The 18,878-nt window shown below is 43.3% G+C and overlaps 1 protein-coding gene across 3 annotated transcripts in view; it reads left to right on the top strand.

Annotated features, from left to right (window-relative positions):
* RBM6 (RNA binding motif protein 6) overlaps positions 1-14,480 on the top strand; it is a 109,372-nt gene extending 94,892 nt beyond the window's left edge. For all 3 annotated transcript variants that reach the window (XM_059076790.2, XM_067044161.1, XM_067044162.1), the window contains 13 exons: positions 112-384; positions 799-959; positions 2,236-2,333; positions 3,014-3,056; positions 3,197-3,278; positions 3,523-3,608; positions 4,144-4,290; positions 6,747-6,842; positions 7,986-8,246; positions 10,045-10,119; positions 10,793-10,890; positions 13,347-13,476; positions 14,234-14,480. In XM_059076790.2, the coding sequence (XP_058932773.1) occupies positions 112-384; positions 799-959; positions 2,236-2,333; positions 3,014-3,056; positions 3,197-3,278; positions 3,523-3,608; positions 4,144-4,290; positions 6,747-6,842; positions 7,986-8,246; positions 10,045-10,119; positions 10,793-10,890; positions 13,347-13,476; positions 14,234-14,359 (1,676 nt within the window). In that variant the 3' untranslated portion in view covers positions 14,360-14,480. The remainder of the gene's footprint in view (positions 1-111; positions 385-798; positions 960-2,235; positions 2,334-3,013; positions 3,057-3,196; positions 3,279-3,522; positions 3,609-4,143; positions 4,291-6,746; positions 6,843-7,985; positions 8,247-10,044; positions 10,120-10,792; positions 10,891-13,346; positions 13,477-14,233) is intronic.
* Positions 14,481-18,878: the final 4,398 nt, after the last annotated feature.

Raw genomic sequence — 18,878 nt, 5'->3', positions numbered from 1 at the left:
AAAACAAAATAAAAGCATTCCAGTATGAGTATTTGGTGGCAGGTAAGGAGGACTCACAGTGTTTGGGGGGATAAACCTGTTGGAGATTCTCTTTCTGTTCTGTTCCTCTAGTGACAGAGGCCAAGCAAGAATTAATAACCTACCCTCAGCCTCAGAAAACATCCATACCAGCACCGTCAGAAAAACAACCCAGCCATCCAAGGTCAGCTGATAAGGAATCAGAACCGAAGAAGCGGGAAGAAGGACAAGAACCACGCTTGGGACATCAAAAGAGAGAAGCAGAAAGGTATCTCCCTCCTTCGCGGAGGGAAGGGCTCACCTTCCGAAGAGACCGAGAGAAGGAGCCATGGTCTGGGGAGACACGCCAGGATGGGGAAAGCAAAAGTAAGTGGTTTGTTGGGGCATGTACCAGACCGTGACCACCGTGGTTGGAACATAGATTGCTTGTGTTGTGGCTCTGGACCAGCAGCTTCCTACACCCTAGTAAAACTGCTTGGTCTGATTGAAGAGGCTCTTGCTTTTTGCACGCCTCACTGAAGTAATCTATATCCTCCAAATAGCAAGTTGCTATTCAGATGCAGCAAAGCATAACTTTAGATTTCTAAGTATTGGTGAAGAAAAATATGAAGTATTTGACTAGCATTTTGTTATAGAACCAGCCTTGGTAGAGCAGGGTAACATCTGCAGTTTAAAAAAATATATATACACACACACACACTTAGGCTCTGAGGACTTCAAAAATGTAAACCTTTCTCTCTCTTTCCTTTCTCCTCTCCCATTTGTGCTTGGTTTGTTCAGCAATAATGCTAAAACGCATCTATCGTTCCACTCCACCTGAGGTGATAGTGGAAGTGCTGGAGCCCTACGTCCGCCTTACTACTGCTAACGTCCGTATCATCAAGAACAGAACAGGCCCCATGGGCCACACCTATGGCTTTATTGACCTTGACTCCCATGCGGTGAGTCGTAGTTATCCGTCATCACCACCCCCACCCCCTGGATCCCTCACCTCCTACCCCCTCAGAACAGCCTAGGGATGGCTGGCTATAGAAACCTCCAGAAGGTTTGAAGGACTTTAATCTTGGAATTCTTGTTTGCTACTTGGTACCATAACCCCTCTTATTCTTTTCTTGGGGTTCATTCAGGTGAAATGACTGCCCTTGAAAGTTGGGACTCTGAGTGGTTTTCCAGATCCACAAGATTTTTGTCTTGTGGCATTTACAGTTTCCAGTTAAAATAAAGTGACAGCTTAGTCACTTGTGGAAAATCTGAGGACTAAACCTTTTCAAGATTTTAATGAATTTTCTGATTTCTTAAAATCATTTTGCCTGGCCACAGACAGTTTTATGTTTGATGGAAACAGCATTTCCTCTTTTTCCTCAAAGTGTTGCTTTAATAGATTTCTTGTGGCTTGAATTTTTAGCTGTGGGGCCCTTTTCTATGGAAGTAATGTGAGGATAGCAATGAAAAACATTGATATTTCTTAGATTTCATGCTCAGAAATCACAAGAGACTTTGTAAACTGAATCTGATGCAGTGACAGTTGCAGACTAAAAGAAGAGGATTTGAATTTCTGAAATTTATACCAAGAACTGATGTCTACTCTGACCATTATTCTGATCAACCCTTCATTAAGAGTTGCCTGGGGCTTCCCTGGTGGCGCAGTGGTTGAGAACCTGCCTGCCGATGCAGGGGACACGGGTTCGTGCCCTGGTCCAGGAAGATCCCATGTGCTGCGGAGTGGCTGGGCCTGTGAGCCATGGCCGCTGAGCCTGCACGTCTGGAGCCTGTGCTCCGCAACAGGAGAAGCCACAACAGTGAGAGGCCCGCGTACCACAAAAAAAAAAGAGTTGCCTGTTTTTGCCAGTGTGCTTTTAGTATTACAGTTATGACCAGAACATGTTTAGAAATTTTTCTTTTTTTTTTTTTTTTTTTTTTTTTTTCCGGTATGCGGGCCTCTCACTGTTGTGGCCTCTCCCGTTGCGGAGCACAGGCTCCGGACGCACAGGCTCAGCGGCCATGGCTCACGGGCTTAGTTGCTCCGCGGCATGTGGGATCTTCCCGGACCAGGGCACGAACCCGTGTCTCCTGCATCGGCAGGCGGATTCTCAACCACTGCGCCACCAGGGAAGCCCAGAAATTTTTCTTTTGAGAAGGAAAAATCCATGTTCAGTTTTCTTTCAAGGGACATGTCCTTTTCTCTCTTTGGGTTCAAATGAGTCTTTGGTTCCCCAGGAAGCTCTTCGCGTAGTGAAGATCTTGCAGAACCTTGATCCACCATTTAGCATTGATGGGAAGATGGTAGCTGTAAACCTGGCCACTGGAAAACGAAGGTAAAGCAGAGGAGTGCTACCCCCACTCAGGTTTTGGGGAGGAAACTCTTATTCCTGGCTGGAGAGACAAATAGTAAAACATGGTGCTTTCCCAGTATGAGTTGCTTCAGGTATGTGTGTATGTTTTCTTTTTCTGAAACTTGCCTTGTTCTGACTCTAGGTTTTTGTTTTTCCCTTTAAATAGCAGTACTAGGTACTTTTGTTTTTTCCCTCTTGATTCTCTGGTATCTTTGGGTCCCAGGTGATGGTACAGTTTTGGATGTGCAGGAAAAAAATCGCAATGTATCCTTGCCCCTTGGAATCCTAAGAAAATGCTGTCTTGACTTTGTTCATACCCCCATAGTGCTGGGAAATCTTATTCTTCTTTACTCCTTCATTCATCTTGACCCAGGAGTGGTAACTGGGAAATGGCTGTATCAGAGAGGCAGGCTTACAGGGATGGGGCAAATCTTGCTCTGGCAACCTCAACTCAGTTGCTGTTTTGCTTCAGCCGATAGCTTTGTAGGAGTCCCACTGCCCCTCCTCTCGGGAGTCTCTGCATCACCAGTCTTGCTTACTGTCTGGGTTGTTCCTTTCCATGCAAAAGGGGGAAAAGAGTTTCTCAGCAAATCTGTAGGGTTGGGCACTCCTCAAGTGGCTTTTGGTAGCAGGCTCAAGACATGTTGTATTGTTTGTTGCAGAAATGATTCTGGGGACCATTCTGACCACATGCACTACTATCAGGTAGGCTTCAGCAGTTGGGGGGTGCTCTATTAAAATCCTCAAGTGACTGAAAGAGTGATTTTAAATTTTCTCTAGTGGGTGATTGTTAAGGTAAATGGCTATCAGAAGTTGCATAATTTTAACTTGTCTTTCTGTGATAGGGTAAAAAATATTTCCGAGATAGGCGGGGAGGTGGCAGAAATTCAGACTGGTCTTCAGATACAAATCGACAAGGACAACAGTGTGAGTGACCTTTGTCTTATTTCTATTATTCTTTTTGGCTTGACTACTCATTAATTGAAATCTTTATGGTCACAAAGTTGGCAAGAGATGCAGTTGACTAGGGGTTCTGACTCAGAGAGCACCATCTACAGGTTCTGTACCGTTTTGGGTTGGCCAGCCTCGTTCTTAGATTGTTCTTGATGAGTCCCCAGCAAGGGCTTCATTGGACAGGGACTAACACTGGCTCTGGTTTTATTCCCTCTAGCTTCATCTGACTGCTACATATATGATTCTGCTACTGGCTACTATTATGACCCCTTGGCAGGAACTTATTATGACCCCAATACCCAGGTGAGTTTTTGGCTTTGTTATTTTGTCAATGCTTCTTTTGAGAAAAGTACCTGTGATTTGTTACTTTGAAGGTTTTATTCCCTGTATTCTCTGGTTGCTCATTACATGAAAAGTGTAAAAGTTTAAATCTATATAAGCTGAATATTTCTCCATTCAAGGCAGCTGCTCTACTGTTGTACTATGTGTACCTCATGTCTACTTCTTGTTTTAAAAAGTCCAGGTTTTATATTGAGTTATATTTATTTAGGTAGATTTTAAAGATGATAATCTTCATGTTAACTGTTGCACATATAGAAAATCAATGCCGTGTGGCATTACAGGCAAGAACAGTGCTGTTCTTGGAAAAATGGACAGTGAGTGGTCTGGCGACGTCCTGGCCCCTGGAGTATAGTTTTCGATTGTGTGATATGGTCTCTTCTTAGGCTTGAGGGAGAGAGCTGTTCTTTCCCTCAGAAGGGAACTGTGCTCCTTAGATCTGGAATTACTGGGAAAGTGAAATGTTCTGTAGACTTAACTGTTTCCAACTGTACTGCAGCAAGAAGTCTATGTGCCCCAGGACCCTGGGTCACCTGAGGAAGAAGACATCAAGGAAAAGAAACCCACCAGTCAAGGAAAGTCAGGCAGCAGGAAGGAAACGTCTAAAAGGGATAGCAAGGAGAAAAAAGACCGAGGAGTGACAAGGGTAAGAGGACTTGTGAATCTGCTCCCTTTTCACCACATAATTACAAATTAAAAGGAAAAGAGTCATAGACAGACGAGGTCTGGGTTTGAGGTATAGAGTTACTAAAAAAGCAGGGAGTCCACTAGCCTCTTACAGCCTGTGGTCACTCTCTTTTCTAAATACAGAAACTATGGATGGTGGAACAAAGTGGCTCAGCTCAAACCCCAGTACCTCAGCTCCACACAGTTTCACTTTCCTACATCCCTTTTCAGTGCTTGACTCTGTATACACATATCTATAGGTGTAATTGTAGCAGGGGCTACCATTTTCTATTCTTTATTCACTTTATATTTGATCATAAGTATTTTTTCATGTTTGTATAATACTGTTTATTACTTCCATGTCTGTATGGTAAAAATTCATAGTAAAACTGTGACCTTGTTTTCTTCATCGTTCCTACATTGTTTGTCTCCTCTTTCTAATCTTATTCTGTTATAATATACAGCATTTAGCATTTTATTTTTTTCTTTTTAAAATTACTTCCTGGGCTTCCCTGGTGGCGCAGTGGTTGAGAATCCGCCTGCCGATGCAGGAGACACAGGTTCGTGCCCTGGTCTGGGAAGATCCCACATGCCGCGGAGCGGCTGGGCCGGTGAGCCATGGCCGCTGAGCCTGCGCGTCCGCAGCCTGTGCTCCGCAATGGGAGAGGCCACAACAGTGAGAGGCCCGTATACTGCAAAAAAAAAAAAAAAAAAAAAAAAAAATTACTTCCTTAGGATAAATTTTCAAGAACAAAGATGATGAACATTTTTACATTTCCTGACATAAAATCAAATTATTTTCCAAAGAATTATATTGATTCACCCTGACACCAGTTGTACATTAATGCAAATGGATGAATTGGCCTGTGGCTTAATTCATAAATTGTCTTTTTTTCTGCCCCCTTGTAATACTACTAGTGTTTATGCAGATACATATATAGAGAGAAAGAATCTGTCTGAGAACTTTTTTTTCTTCTAATTTTATTGAGATATAATTAACATACAGCACTGTATAAGGTATACAGCATAATGATTTGACTTATATACATGATGAAATGATTACCACAGTAAGTTTAGTGAACATCCATTGTCTCATAAAGAAACAAAATAAAAGGAAAAAAAATTATTTTTCCTTGTGATGAGAACTCTTCAGATTTATCCTCTTAACAGCTTTCATATATAACATACAGCACTGTTCATTATATTAATCATGTTGTACACTATATCTCTAGTATTTATGTACCTTATAATTGGAAGTTCTTACCTTTTGACCACCTTCATCCAATTTCCCTACCCCTACTCCCACCCTGCCTCTGGTAACCACAAATCTGATCTCTTTTTCTTTGAGTTTGTTTGTTTAGGTGTTTTGTTTTTTTCTTTTGTTTCCCTACAACACTATGTTAGTTTTGGTGCACAACATAGTGATTCAAAATTTCTATACATTACACAATGATCACTGAAAACTTAGACTTTAAAGTTATACTGGCTTGATATGTGGGGGGTTTTTTTGTTTTCTTTATAAATTTATTTATTTTCGTCTGTGTTGGGTTTACGTTGCTGCGTGCGGGTTTTCTCTAGTTGTGGCGAGCAGGGGCTACTCTTCGTTGCAGTGCGCGGGCTTCTCATTGCGGTGACTTCTCTTCTTGTGGAGCACGGGCACACAGGCTTCAGTAGTTGTGGCACGTGGGCTCAGTAGTTGTGGCTCACGGGCTCTAGAGCACGGGCTCAGTAGTTATGGCACATGGGCTTAGTTGCTCTGCAGCATGTGGGATCTTCCCAGACCAGGGATCAAACCCATGTCCCCTGCATTGGCAGGCGGATTCTCAACCACTGCACCACCAGGGAAGCCCCTGCCTTAATACTTGAATTCTGCTTTTGCCACTTATTCTTTCTAACAATATTCTCACTCATTTGTAAGATGAGCATATTAATGCCTATTTAGAAGGATTATAATAAAGGCTGAAGGAGATAATGTATACAAATGCATCATCTGGTGCCTGACATATAGTAATCACTCAATATATACTAAATGTGATCTTTTTAAAGTTTTCTTTTTAAATTTTGGAATCATAGTAACATTACAGATATTTCACAAATTGAGAGGTTTGGAAAATCAGACTCATTTCAACAGGGTTAACTCTAAACCCAGCTTTTGTAAGTATCATATAAAAATTATCTGGGGGCTTCCCTGGTGGCGCAATGGTTGAGAGTCCGCCTGCCGATGCAGGGGACACGGGTTCGTGCCCCGATCCGGGAAGATCCCACGTGCCGCAGAGCGGCTGGGCCCGTGAGCCGTGGCCGCTGAGCCTGCGCGTCCGGAGCCTGTGCTCCGCAGCGGGAGAGGCCACAACAGTGAGAGTCCCGCGAACTGCAAAAAAAATAATAATAATAAACAAAATAAAAATAAAAATAAAAATTATCTGGGATTTTGATCAGTTTCAGGAAAATGCCAGTGAGGGGACAGCTCCCCCAGAAGATGTCTTTAAGAAGCCTCTGCCTCCTACCGTGAAGAAGGAAGAGAGTCCTCCACCAGTAAGGCTAAGCTGATGCACTGGGCTAGGGCTGGGGCTGGTTCCAAATGGGAAAGGAAGTTCAAAGATTGATGCCTCACTTTGGTGTTGGTCCTTTAGCTCTCTGTGTTTCACACAGACAAGGACTCTTCTTGAGTATAACCATGAGGTAAATTTTCCTGTCTGCTAATAGGGGTATTGATGGAGAATCAGAGGCAGTTATCTGTCCTCTTTCCTCTGCCTTGTGACATTCCCATCAGACTGGCCCTTTTTAAGTTAGAATCTCGGTCTTGTTAATTCTTCTCTTCTAAATGACCAAGGAAACCCATTTTCCTGGCCCCGATGTTTCCTACCTTTTAGTGCTGCATGAGAATCTCTTAGATGTCGAGTGCATGCATGGTCATTTTTATAGTTTGCCTGCCAGAGTGAACAATGCTAACATTGGTACCCATTTTTTAGATGCCTTTAAGTGATAATGTCAAGCTAATCACAAGTTATTTCGATTAAGTATAAATATATAACAATAGAGACCCTCTGTTTGTTTTTATTTTGATTGATCATATGCCAGTGATCATGCATCATTATTTAACATTTCCTGTAAGCTGCTGATAAATACTTTTTGCCTGCTCTACATTATTCAGTTCACTATAACATCTATCCTAACCATGCATTTGTCTTTACCTTACTCAGAAATTGGATCTGTCTACCTGGGTGTTTATCCTTCAGTTGCTTTTAGTCCATTTCCTAAATCTCTTTTGCTCTAGGAGTTACTGTAGCCTTGATGAAAGGCTACAGTAACTTTTTTCCATGGCTTACAGTGAGTTGGAGGTGGTTGCTATCTCTGCCTCTTCAAAAGTAACTTGTAACTTTTAAACTCTCCCTGTGGTCTCTGTCAGCTTCCCTTTCTCTTCCTTCTCATCACTGTTCTGTTGCTAGAGTCACTTCTAAGGGAAACTTTCTGGCTTATCTCAGTGGACAAGGAGAAAAGTCAAGCTCGAGCCATGTTGCTTCCGTCTGGGAAATGAGCCACATGGTCAGTGGGCCTATTTTGAAGCCAGTTCATTATTCACAACTAAAAGAAATGAGATGCCCGTATCAGAATATCCAGAAAACAGGCCCCAAATATAGGTTGAGTTTGCGTTAATCCCTGGCCTTCTCCTACCAGCCTAAAGTGGTAAACCCACTGATCGGCCTCCTGGGTGAATATGGAGGAGACAGTGACTATGAGGAGGAAGAGGAGGAGGAGCAGACCCCTCCTCCACAGCCCCGCACAGCACAACCCCAGCAGCGGGAGGAGCTGACCAAGAAGGAGAATGAAGAAGACAAACTCACTGACTGGAATAAACTGGCTTGTCTGCTCTGCAGAAGGCAGTTTCCCAATAAAGAAGTTCTGAGCAAACACCAGCAGCTTTCAGACCTGCACAAGGTATTAGGGGAAGGGCCCTGACCTTTCAAACTTTTGACTGTTTATCACTGTTGAGCATTACAGTGACTAAAGAAGCTTATGCTGTCCTCCTCAGCCTGTATCTTCCCCAACTCCTCTAATTAAATCAGTTTAATTCAAAAATGAGTTGCTGGGACTTCCCTGTGGTCCAGTGGTTAAGACTTTGCCTTCCACTGCAGCGGCCGCAGGTTCAGTCCCTGGTTGGGCAACTAAGATCCCACATGCCATAAAGCGCGGCCAAAAAAAAAAAGACAAAAATGAGTTGTTCCTCCACTTTTTGTTCATGAGTTGCTCTGCATTAAGACGGTGCCCACCTTCAAAAAACTTCAGGGTGTAGACCCAAGGCAAGCATCATGGCTGTGGCTGGGGCACCAAACATGGAAGCTGTGCTGAAGACAGGAGGAGAAGGGGTCGTGGAAAAGGAAACTCACCTGCTGGGTTTCTCATCTTAGCTCTACCATTAACCTAACAGTTGGACTTCAGATAAGGCCGTTTTCTTCTTTGATACTTGGTGGCTTCACCTGGTTCCATCTAGCTCTGACAGTGTGCGGTTTTCCCCAAGGGTGAGTCACATTCTGCCATCTCTTCGTGTAGTGAGTTATTGCTGTAAGCCATGGCACAACAACTATTCTTGGGGTGTTAAACTTACATACATGGGTCCTCCCTTGCAGTCTTCTCATTTATATGTACTGGCCAAGGAGCCAAATTCTGGACAAGTAAAGCCCCTAGATGGACTCGTGTTCTCAGTATAAAGTAATTTCTTTCACACTCTAGCAGATGTTGCTAGAGCACGTGAGGGGATTAGATTTAGACTTTCTCTCAATATAAAACCCAAAGTCTTATGTAGCTAAAAGCTGAGAAGCTCTGCTTTGATGATAGGCACACCTCTTCTTCCAGCTGCCTCTGTTGAGGCTCTGCGAAGTTTCTAGGATTCTGAGAGGCTCCTTCTGACAATCCCTGCAACAGACTACCTCCCAAGTTCCTTTTACCTTCTGGAATTCTGAGTCATCAGACAAAACATTTAAAATTCAGCTCGTTTATGAAAGTGCTAGTAAATTGCCAAAGAGATTATAAAGTTGTTGTCAGGAAAGAGGAGCCAGAGGTCTGATGAATCCACAAACTGAACTAGCCCTTGGACAGTGGAATGTGGACTATAGCACTTTTCCTTTCCTTGAAGTAATCCAATGCAAAGAACCCCCTCTCTGTACAAGAGCTGCTCTGGATACCTTAAGTTTCTTACATATGCCGGAGGGAGCCACGCTTCAGGAGTGTAGGACCCTCAAGGAGTACAGGACTCTCAGAGCAATCTGTTCTTTTGTGACCTCGGAGTTCCTTTTCCTGTTTCTCTGTGGGCTTGAATAGTGCCCGCAGAGAATAGTGTCTGAGGATGGCAGGTGGTAGTGGTGGTAGGCAGAGCATGTGGGCATTTGGTTTTCTTCACTGGTGTAGTCAGATTCCCCTCTCCCATTTTTACCTTAGGTAAAGAGATATAAACCAGATTTGTGTCTTCTACACTTTGGAGAGAAGTAGGATAAAATTCTGTCTTGTGCCACAACATGTAACTACTCTATGTGACAAGCCAGTGTTAGAACCTGGGTTCCCATTGGTGAGGCTAACACAAGACTAGTTAGGGATTGTTGCTTGCGTGGTGCAGTGATCACTTGGGAGAGTTGGTCAGTGAAAGGAGCTACAGTCCTAGAGCAGCTATCAGGAAAGGCCTAGAGCATTTCTAGGACCACTTTTTTTAGACCTACACTCATAGAACTCCCTCTCTTCTCAGCAAAACCTGGAAATCCATCGGAAGATAAAACAGTCTGAGCAGGAGCTAGCCTATCTGGAGAGGAGAGAGCGGGAGGTAAGATTTGGTGACTTGTTACTCCCTTGACCCCAACTCTTTTTGCTTTCTGGTGTAGCATTTGTAGGCTGTGCTGAAGATAAAGAACGAAGAAGCCCCAAAAGATGGTGTGTACATTTCTCAAAACTCATCAAACTACATTAAAGTGGGTGCATTTTATAGTTTATAAATTATACCTTAATAAGGTGGTGTTAGGGTCTCTGGGTAGGTGAAATAACATTCCTCTTTCCTGCCCAGCTTTTAAAATCAATGAAGGAGTGTTAGATAGGGCTGCTGAAATAGCATCTTTTACTGTTAAAGGCCAAGTTGGAGGAAGTAGCTTAGTGTGAAAGCCAAATGGACTTGTAGACCAATTAGGGAGACTCACTTACCCAGCTACAGGCTTCACCAGCCCATGACAGGTCTTATGTGATGGTTAAGAATCCACCTGTGGAGGTGTATTGGAGAGCACCTCCTCCTCAGAAGAGGAAAAGATAGCCTCTTCTTCCCAAATTTACCTATTAGAGAAGCCACTACTTTCTCAAGAAGAATGTTTAAAGGAATGAGAGATTCCAGGAGTTACCAGTTGAATCCCTTCACATTAGAAGAAATATTGGGAATAAAGTGAAGCTTTTGCACTCTCCCACCCCCCCTCAGATGGGAGTCTCAGATCTGTTCTTCTGCTTACCAACAGGGAAGGTTTAAAGAAAGAGGAAATGATCGCAGGGAAAAGCTCCAATCTTTTGATTCTCCAGAAAGGAAACGAATTAAATACTCCAGGGAAACTGACAGGTAAGCTAGAAACTCTTCACTCAACCTAGGTCTCAAGCCTAATGATGAAACCATCACTTTCTCCAACATGCTGCCTTTTTCTCTCTCGGGGAGTGAGGTTATTGGGAGCAGGTTCTGTCTGAACTCTTGAGCATGAAGTTCACCCCAGCCTTTTTACCACCTGTCTTAACATAGGGAATATGTATGTATGTTTGCATGTAAGAATCACTGGCTGCTTAGCTGCTCAAAACCAGGGCTGGAGTGGCTATAGTTGGGAACCCTTTCTCTCATCAGTAATGCTGTACCTCCGTATTAGCCTGATAAGAATGTCACACTCTTGGACTTTTTTCTTTAGGGAACCTCCATTCTCACACATTAGGTGCTGAATAAGTGGTTGGCTGCTGATAGAGATATATGATCTCTAGCTTCCTATGCTTGTTTCTGGTCAGAGAGCTCCCAAGTCGTGAGTCCAGAGTTACACAGAATTTACTGATAGCCCACTGTGTACAGATACTGCACCAAGGGCAAGGAATATTCATGTGGACAAGACACGTATTATCCTTGACTGTCTGAACAGAAAATAGGAAGGCTTAGGTGATACTTTGTCTTATAGGGCAGACACAGAAATCCGGTGGAGAAGGGTAGGGCATTTCAGTTGGAGGGAACTGCATGCTTCACGGATGAAAGAGAGAGAGGTCATGATGCATTTGAGAAGTTGTAAGTAGCTTGATGGGCTGAACACTGAAGATAAGTGGTTGAGTGACAAGGAGATGAGGCTGGCTCAACAGACACAGTCCAGTTCGTGAAGTTCATGCTCCTTGAATACCTTGCTAAGACTTTGTCTTAGGGCAGTGGGAGGTTATGAAATGATTTTAAGCACAGGGTATTGATCTAGTGAAACTTGAACAAGTCTCTACATTGGTAAGCAAAAGAACTAGTAGCCAAGGTAGAGTATGCCTGTGGGGAAAGGGGAGATGATTGATGGAGAAAGGCCCCTAAGAAGTCTAGATAGGGTCTGGGGCTCTGGCATTCCAACTTACTTGTTCACAGCCCTCAATAAGAGTTTATTTAGGGTTGGGGTTTTTTTTGGTTTTTTTTTTTTTGTTTTTTGCGGTACACGGGCCTCTCACTGTTGTGGCCTCTCCCGTTGCGGAGCACAGGCTCCGGACGCACAGGCTTAGCGGCCATGGCTCACAGGCCCAGCCGCTCCGCGGTATGTGGGATCCTCCCAGACCGGGGCACAAACCCGTGTCCCCTGCATCAGCAGGCGGACTTTCAACCTCTGCGCCACCAGGGAAACCCCTGGCCCTCCTCCTTCTAAGTCTTCTCTCCTTCTCCTCTTCCTTTTCTGGGTAATTCCAGATATTCTCCAGGACTCTGCCCTCAGTTTTCCTTTATTCTTGCTCCTCCATCCTCTTGACTTGGACTGCCTATGGTACCCAAGGCTTTAGCCACCACTCACAGGCTAACAAGTCCTGTGGCTCCACCTCAAGTCATTTCTGTTTTCTGAGCTCAAAATCATTATTTCTGTTTACCTTCTGGGCATATCCTCTTGGCCACTTCTCAGCCTCCTCACACTAAACAATTACTCAATATTATATTTCACATTATTCTCTAGTCTAGTCCTACTAAACCTGCTGTATTCCTATTTCAGAGTAGTAACATCGTCACATCATGGTCTACCTGGTCTGTCCCAATCTTCCTCCTTTATCCTCTGTATCGTTAGTGGCCACATCCATAATTAAGCCTTGCCCCAATTCATAGCTCACCTCCAAACTGGACTGCTTAGTCTCCATCTTTGCTCTTCAGTCTTTCTACCCTACCACCAAAATGACCTTTATAAACAGAAATCTCCTAAAACTAACCTTTTTGTGAACATATACCTTGCCTAAAGGGAGGCCTGGGTTCTAGAGATTCTTTGCCTGAAATATGAAGTACAGAGTCTTGATTTAGCATGATGTTCAAGGCTTTTCACAGTCTGGCTCAAGCAGCCTTTTGTCAATTCCTGCCACTCTTCTGGACAAATTGTATTCTTTCACTTCTCCTTGCTTTTATCCTCCTTTCCTCCCATGCTTTTTCTAGCTCACAAGCTCCTCATTTATTAAGACCCAGTTCAGGTATACCCACCTGTTAGAATTCCTCATTTTGGTGATGCCCCTTCAGGTTTGTGTTCCCGGTTTGTATTTCCATAGTAGGTGTATACTGTTGCTACATCCATGGCTGAGCTCTTCAATGTGCTGTAAGCATCTGTTGACATATTATCCTTCTCACATCCTTCCCCATGAACAGGGTCAGGTCTTGGTCATCTCTGTATCCCCGGGACAAAGCCGGTTTCATAGATAGTAGGCACTCAAAGATACTGTTTAATATTCTTAAGAGGAGGCAAATCTGAATCAAGAGGACAGAGGTTTTTACTGGGCTCACAAGCATGTCACTTTGAAAGTGCTGGTGTCTAAGTATGTATGCTTCTTTTGCAGTGATCGTAAGCCTGTTGGTAAAGAAGGCATCGACAATAGCAGTAAAGGAGGCTGTGTCCAACAGGCCACTGGCTGGAGGAAGGGGGCAGGCCTCGGATATGGCCATCCTGGATTGGCTTCAGCAGAGGAGGTGAAATGGTTTCCATCTTGTTAGGGGTGGCACGAACCTAGCATATACTTAGTTTCCTCTCATTCTGTGGCCCAGAGCTATGTCCTTGCCTATTAGCTGGGCTTTCACCACTGCTGGCAAAGAATGTGAGAGCTGAGAAGGCTGTCAGTCTTGATACTGGATTGTAGCTAGGCATGCTAGGCTCTTCGCTGTTTGATTGGCGATGGGAAGGGGAGAGAGAATTTGGAATGGGGCTGATTTCACTCTTAACACAGAGTAAGACATGGGGCAGTGTGGGAATCAGGCAGTTTGAGATTGAAGAATCATTTGGTGAAAAGAACCAGAGAACCAGCAATAAAAGGTACAAAGGCATCTCAGAGAGGAATTGTCGTTAGAGGTCTTTGATGGCTAAAATTTGAGGAGCATGAAGTTAGTCCTGGGTCCCATGAAGGGCCTCACCCCTCATGTTTAAGGAAAAGAAGAGAAGATAGAAAAGGTGATAAGAGGGAACCCTCTCCATTTTGTGTTGTCTTAGTCCCTGTCTGAAAATGCCACATATAGGAGAATGGCTTCTCACATTTCTGGTGTTGAATCCTGTATCCTGAAATCATGGCATCGCCACCCTCCTTATTCATCTTGAGTGTTTATTAATTAAGCATTCTTTAAAAATTCTCCTATATCCTGCTCCTTACTAGTCCAGAAATGCTTATAGTCAAAGACCAGCCCTGAGGCTAATTAATTCATAGAGCCCACTTCATTGTTTGTCTTTGTTTTACAGACTGAAAGCCGGATGAGGGGTCCCAATGTGGGAGCTCCAGGAAGAACCAGTAAGAGACAGTCCAATGAGACTTACCGAGATGCTGTGAGAAGAGTCATGTTTGCTCGGTATAAAGAACTCGATTAAAGAGTGGAGACAAGTCCCACAGGACACAGCCTCCTTCTTGTTTTGTTTGTCCGTCTCTCCTTTTGTTTTGTTACTGTTCTTGCTGCTAGAACTTTTTTAAATAAACTTTTTTTCAATGTGACTTCTTTTGGTGGTTAAATTTTTCTCTCATGGGTGGGGGGGTGGAGCTAATGGTAGGAGGAAGAGAGTCCCTTGGTGTGGGTCCATTTGAGGTGACGCTGAAATGGCAACAAGGGCTGTAGTGAGCCCTGGAACAGTGCCTGCTATCAGTGTGAGTGGACTGGTTGCAGTGACCGTTGAACTCTGGCTTGTATGAATACTGTCAGATTTTTAAAATTATTTTCTTAATCTAATTAGTGAAAATAGCATCACGTTATTGTAACTGCTAAGGCTGAACATATTTCCGTATGTTGGTTTACTAGTCATGAGACCTTCAGAAGTCCTCTTCTGACTTTGTTGGGGGACGGGGGGAGGCAGCCTGGATTGGCAGCTCTTGTGCCAGCTCTTTTTCTGAATGTCTGCTGGGTGTTCACTGCTTCACACATTGTAGTCACCACAGCAAATTGGCATAATAAGAATTACCACTTCTCTCCAGCCACTGCCCCAGCTTTTCGTTTCCTCCATGGCTAGAACTCTCCAAAGAGATGTCTGCCCTCTTTCAAATCTTTATTGCCCACCATATCACTCATACCATTTCACAGAATTTGCTTCAAAAGTGAGTTTTTTGTGTTTTTAATTCTTTTTAGTTAAAAGGACTACTATATCCTATGCACCTATTAAAACTTTAAAAAATAATTTCTCAAGGGAACATATGGTACTAAGAATTGCACTTTTCAGGTATCTCAGGGGAAGAATGTTTCTTAGAATTGCATGTTTCGAAGAACATCTTGATTGTATAAGGTAGGGGTTTGTAAACTTTTCTGTAAAAAGCCAGAGAGTCAATATTTTAGACTTCATATTATAGGTCATATGATCTCTGTTGCAACTACTCAGCTCTTTTGTAGTAAGAAAGCAGCCACAGGCAATACACAAACAAGTGATTTTGGCTGTGGTCCAATAAAACTTTATTTACAAAAACAGGTCACAGGCCAGAATTGGCCCAGGGGTTGTGGTTTTTCCCAACCCTTGGTCTAATGACATAGTCTGGATGCGTAAGGCAGGACCAAGGAGGGTTTTGTAAAAATTGAGTGGGGGTATTGGCATTTTGGAGAGGATGAGCAGTGAGGGGTGGGAGAGGTAAGGAGAGGTGGGAGTATACCAAGGAGAAAACATTTCTAGCAACAGGAATGGTAAATGTGAATTTAAATTGTTTGCCATGCTGTGTCCAAATATAATCCCTTTCTCTTAATCTTTAATATATCTTTTTACCCCTCCAAAAAAGGAAAACAAACAGGAGTACATTGGCTTAGGGATCAAAAGCCCCTAGTTCTGGGCCTTGCTACCACTAGTACAGCATTTTAGAAGGTGGGCTATTTGGATCTTTCAGCCCCAGACAGATGTACTCCAAGAGCCCTTCTGGTCTAACTGATGGTCTGCAGGTGCATCTGTGGTGTGTCCAGTTAGTCTCTGTCTGACCTTCACTGAATAGGTCAAAACATTTTTTGGAAGTTTCCAAGTTTGTCCTGAACTGGTCAGACTAGGTTTTCCTTCTAACTTTGTGTCACCCTGTTTGGCCTAACCAGAGCTGTGAAACACATCCAATGCTTCAGTATTGAAGATCCTATAGAGGCTACTTGGTTGACCCAGGTTATTGGCTGCCCAGCAGTAGCACCATCAAGTTATTAAGTGGTCATTGAATGTTTTGAAAGCCTACTTTACTTGACACTAGGGCTTATAGCAAGATCAGTGTGGGTCTCTGTGACCATGGGACTCAGTCCTCTGGGGAAGATGGACGTTGCACAATTTCTGATGTGATGAGAGATGCAAGGGAGAAGTATAGCAAGCTGCTGGGATGGTATGACATGGACTTAATTCTCATTTGGTGGCAGCAGCACCTTCTCTGCTGTGTTTAAACTCAGACCTCCGGACTAGTTTAGGCCACTGCCTAGTTTTGTTTTGGTTTGTCTTCTGGTTTTATTTTGCCACTTTAGTGGAGATTTTATGGTTGGAAATAAGGTCTAAAGTATTTCATACAATTTTAAAGCAGTACTTTGGGTATTGTATGAAACTTGGAATGAGTGTGAAAAGTGTGTCACCCTAAGATGTCCCTAGGATGTTCCCTGAGGCCTCTGATCAGAATGCCAGCTACATAAGGGCAGAGATCTTGGGTAATTTTCTTCACTACTATATCCCTAGGGCCTGGCTCAGGGCCTAACACTGTTGGTACCCAATAAATGAGTGAATAATGCTGAACTCATAGGTCTGTGGTAAATACTTGTTGAATTAAATTTTGATTGCATATCTCTCTCAGTTTAAGCCCATCTCTGACAAAATAAATTATTTTGGCTTCTTGGTATAGGCAAGAGTTCTCACATTGTCTTTTTTTTTTTTTCCCCCACATGAGCCTTTTTACTAATTCTAAAGCAGTAGTTCCCAGCCTGGGACCAAAACATGTGAACTAGTTTTTTTTCTTTTGTCAGGTGGTGAGAAGTTAAGAAAAAGAAAAAGACCTAAGATCGTTTCATTAAGAGAACTTTTTTTTTTTTCCATCAAAAAAGTAGTAAAGGGCTTCCCTGGTGGCACAGTGGTTGAGAGTCCGCCTGCTGATGTAGGGGACACGGGTTCGTGCCCCGGTCCAGGAAGATCCCACATGCCACGGAGTGGCTAGGCCCGTGAGCCATGGCGGCTGAGCCTGCACGTCCGGAGCCTGTGCTCCGTAACGGAAGAGGCCACAGCAGTGAGAGGCCCGCGTACCGCAAAAAAAAAAAAAAAAAAAAAAAAAAAAAAAAAAAAAAAGTAGTAAAGGCAAACTTAAAGGACTGTCTTCTATTCTATATTGAACATCTGTGGCTTTCTTTAAAACAAAAAAACAACTCATTCTGTTGTCTTTGTTTTCCTTAATTAGCCAGGAACTTGTTAAACTTTCCCAGACTCACATCAGCTGCCAGACAGGACTTTGGGGGCACAGCTCTGGAACTCAAAAGGGCAGTGTCCACAAAGAAGGTCAGCTACCAGAGAATTTTGAGGATGGCATTTCGCTCTGGTGGAATCCATCTTTTTTTCTAGACACCTCCTTCAAGTATTTAAGAATTATTTTGTACTATTTATGAACAGCTATATAGCTTTTGTGGCTGGTGACAAGCCCAGCCCAGCAGGCACCTCAGGGATGCTCAGAAGTGCTTGTTTAACTGCTTTGGAAGTGAGCAGACTTCTCGTGACCATTAAGTCTAGCAAGTTCTGGGTTCTCGGCATCTGCATTATCCATTGCAGAGTTTGCAATGACCAATCTATATTTAAGTTTTAAATATCATTAAACTAATATTGGAGTTCTGAGGGTCACATACATTTACTTTATTCTGATGATAAAAGTTTTACATATATATGTATGTATATATATATATATATATATATACACTACCCCATAAGTTGGATATTATATACAGATACATACATATGAAAATGTAGAAAAATATGTGTGTGTAGGTAGTCTATGGTCTGAATGCTGGTCTTCTCCCCCAACCACCACCAACACCTAAACCCCAAAGGTGATGGTATTAGTAGGTGAAGCCTTTGGGAAGTGACTATTAGGTCATGAAGACAGAGCTGTCATAACTGCGATTAGTGCTCTTATAAAAGAGATCCCACAGAACTCCCTAGACCCTTTCACCATGTGAATATACAACAAGAAGTTTGCAGCCCAGAAGAGGGCTTTCACCCAACCATGCTGGCACCTTGATCTTGGACTTCGCAGCCTCCGGAACTGTAAGAAAAAATGTTCTGTTGTTTACAAGCTACCCAGTCTGTGGTTTTTTTTGTTTTTTTTTTTTTTGCAGTACGCGGACCTCTCACTGTTGTGGCCTCTCCCGTTGCGGAGCACAGGCTCCGGACGCGCAGGCTCAGCAGCCATGGCTCACGGGCCTAGCCACTCTGCGGCATGTGGGATCTTCCCAGACCGGGGCACGAACCCGTGTCTCCTGCATCGGCAGGCGGACTCTCAACCACTGCACCACCAGGGAAGCCCCAGTCTGTGGTATTTTGTTATAGCAGCCCGAACAGACATAGGTAGGTAGGTAGATAGATAGATAGGAAGATAGAAATAGAGATGAGGAGAGGAGAGAGAGAAACAAAAGTTACCCATCTAAAATCCAGAGATTCCTACCTTTCCATCTATTGTCATGTTTTTAATTATCCAAAGAGTTTCCAGTGTCAGTCACTTAATGCCCTCGATAAGCCATAGTTAGAACATGTTTAAAGATGCTTTTCCAAGGAAAAGATTTTCCAGTGTATCTGAAGCTTCTGGCTTGAAATCTCTTTGACGTCCTTCTACTTATTCTTTTTTTCTTCCTTTATTTTTATTTTATTTTATTAATTTATTTTTTGGCTGCCGTTGGGTCTTAGTTTCGGCACGTGGGATCTTCCA

The sequence above is a fragment of the Kogia breviceps genome, chromosome 10 (genome assembly GCF_026419965.1).
Source record: "Kogia breviceps isolate mKogBre1 chromosome 10, mKogBre1 haplotype 1, whole genome shotgun sequence".
NCBI lineage: Eukaryota > Metazoa > Chordata > Mammalia > Artiodactyla > Physeteridae > Kogia > Kogia breviceps.
The sequence above is the reverse complement of the archived record's forward strand: the minus strand, read 5'-3'. Positions and strand labels throughout refer to the sequence as shown.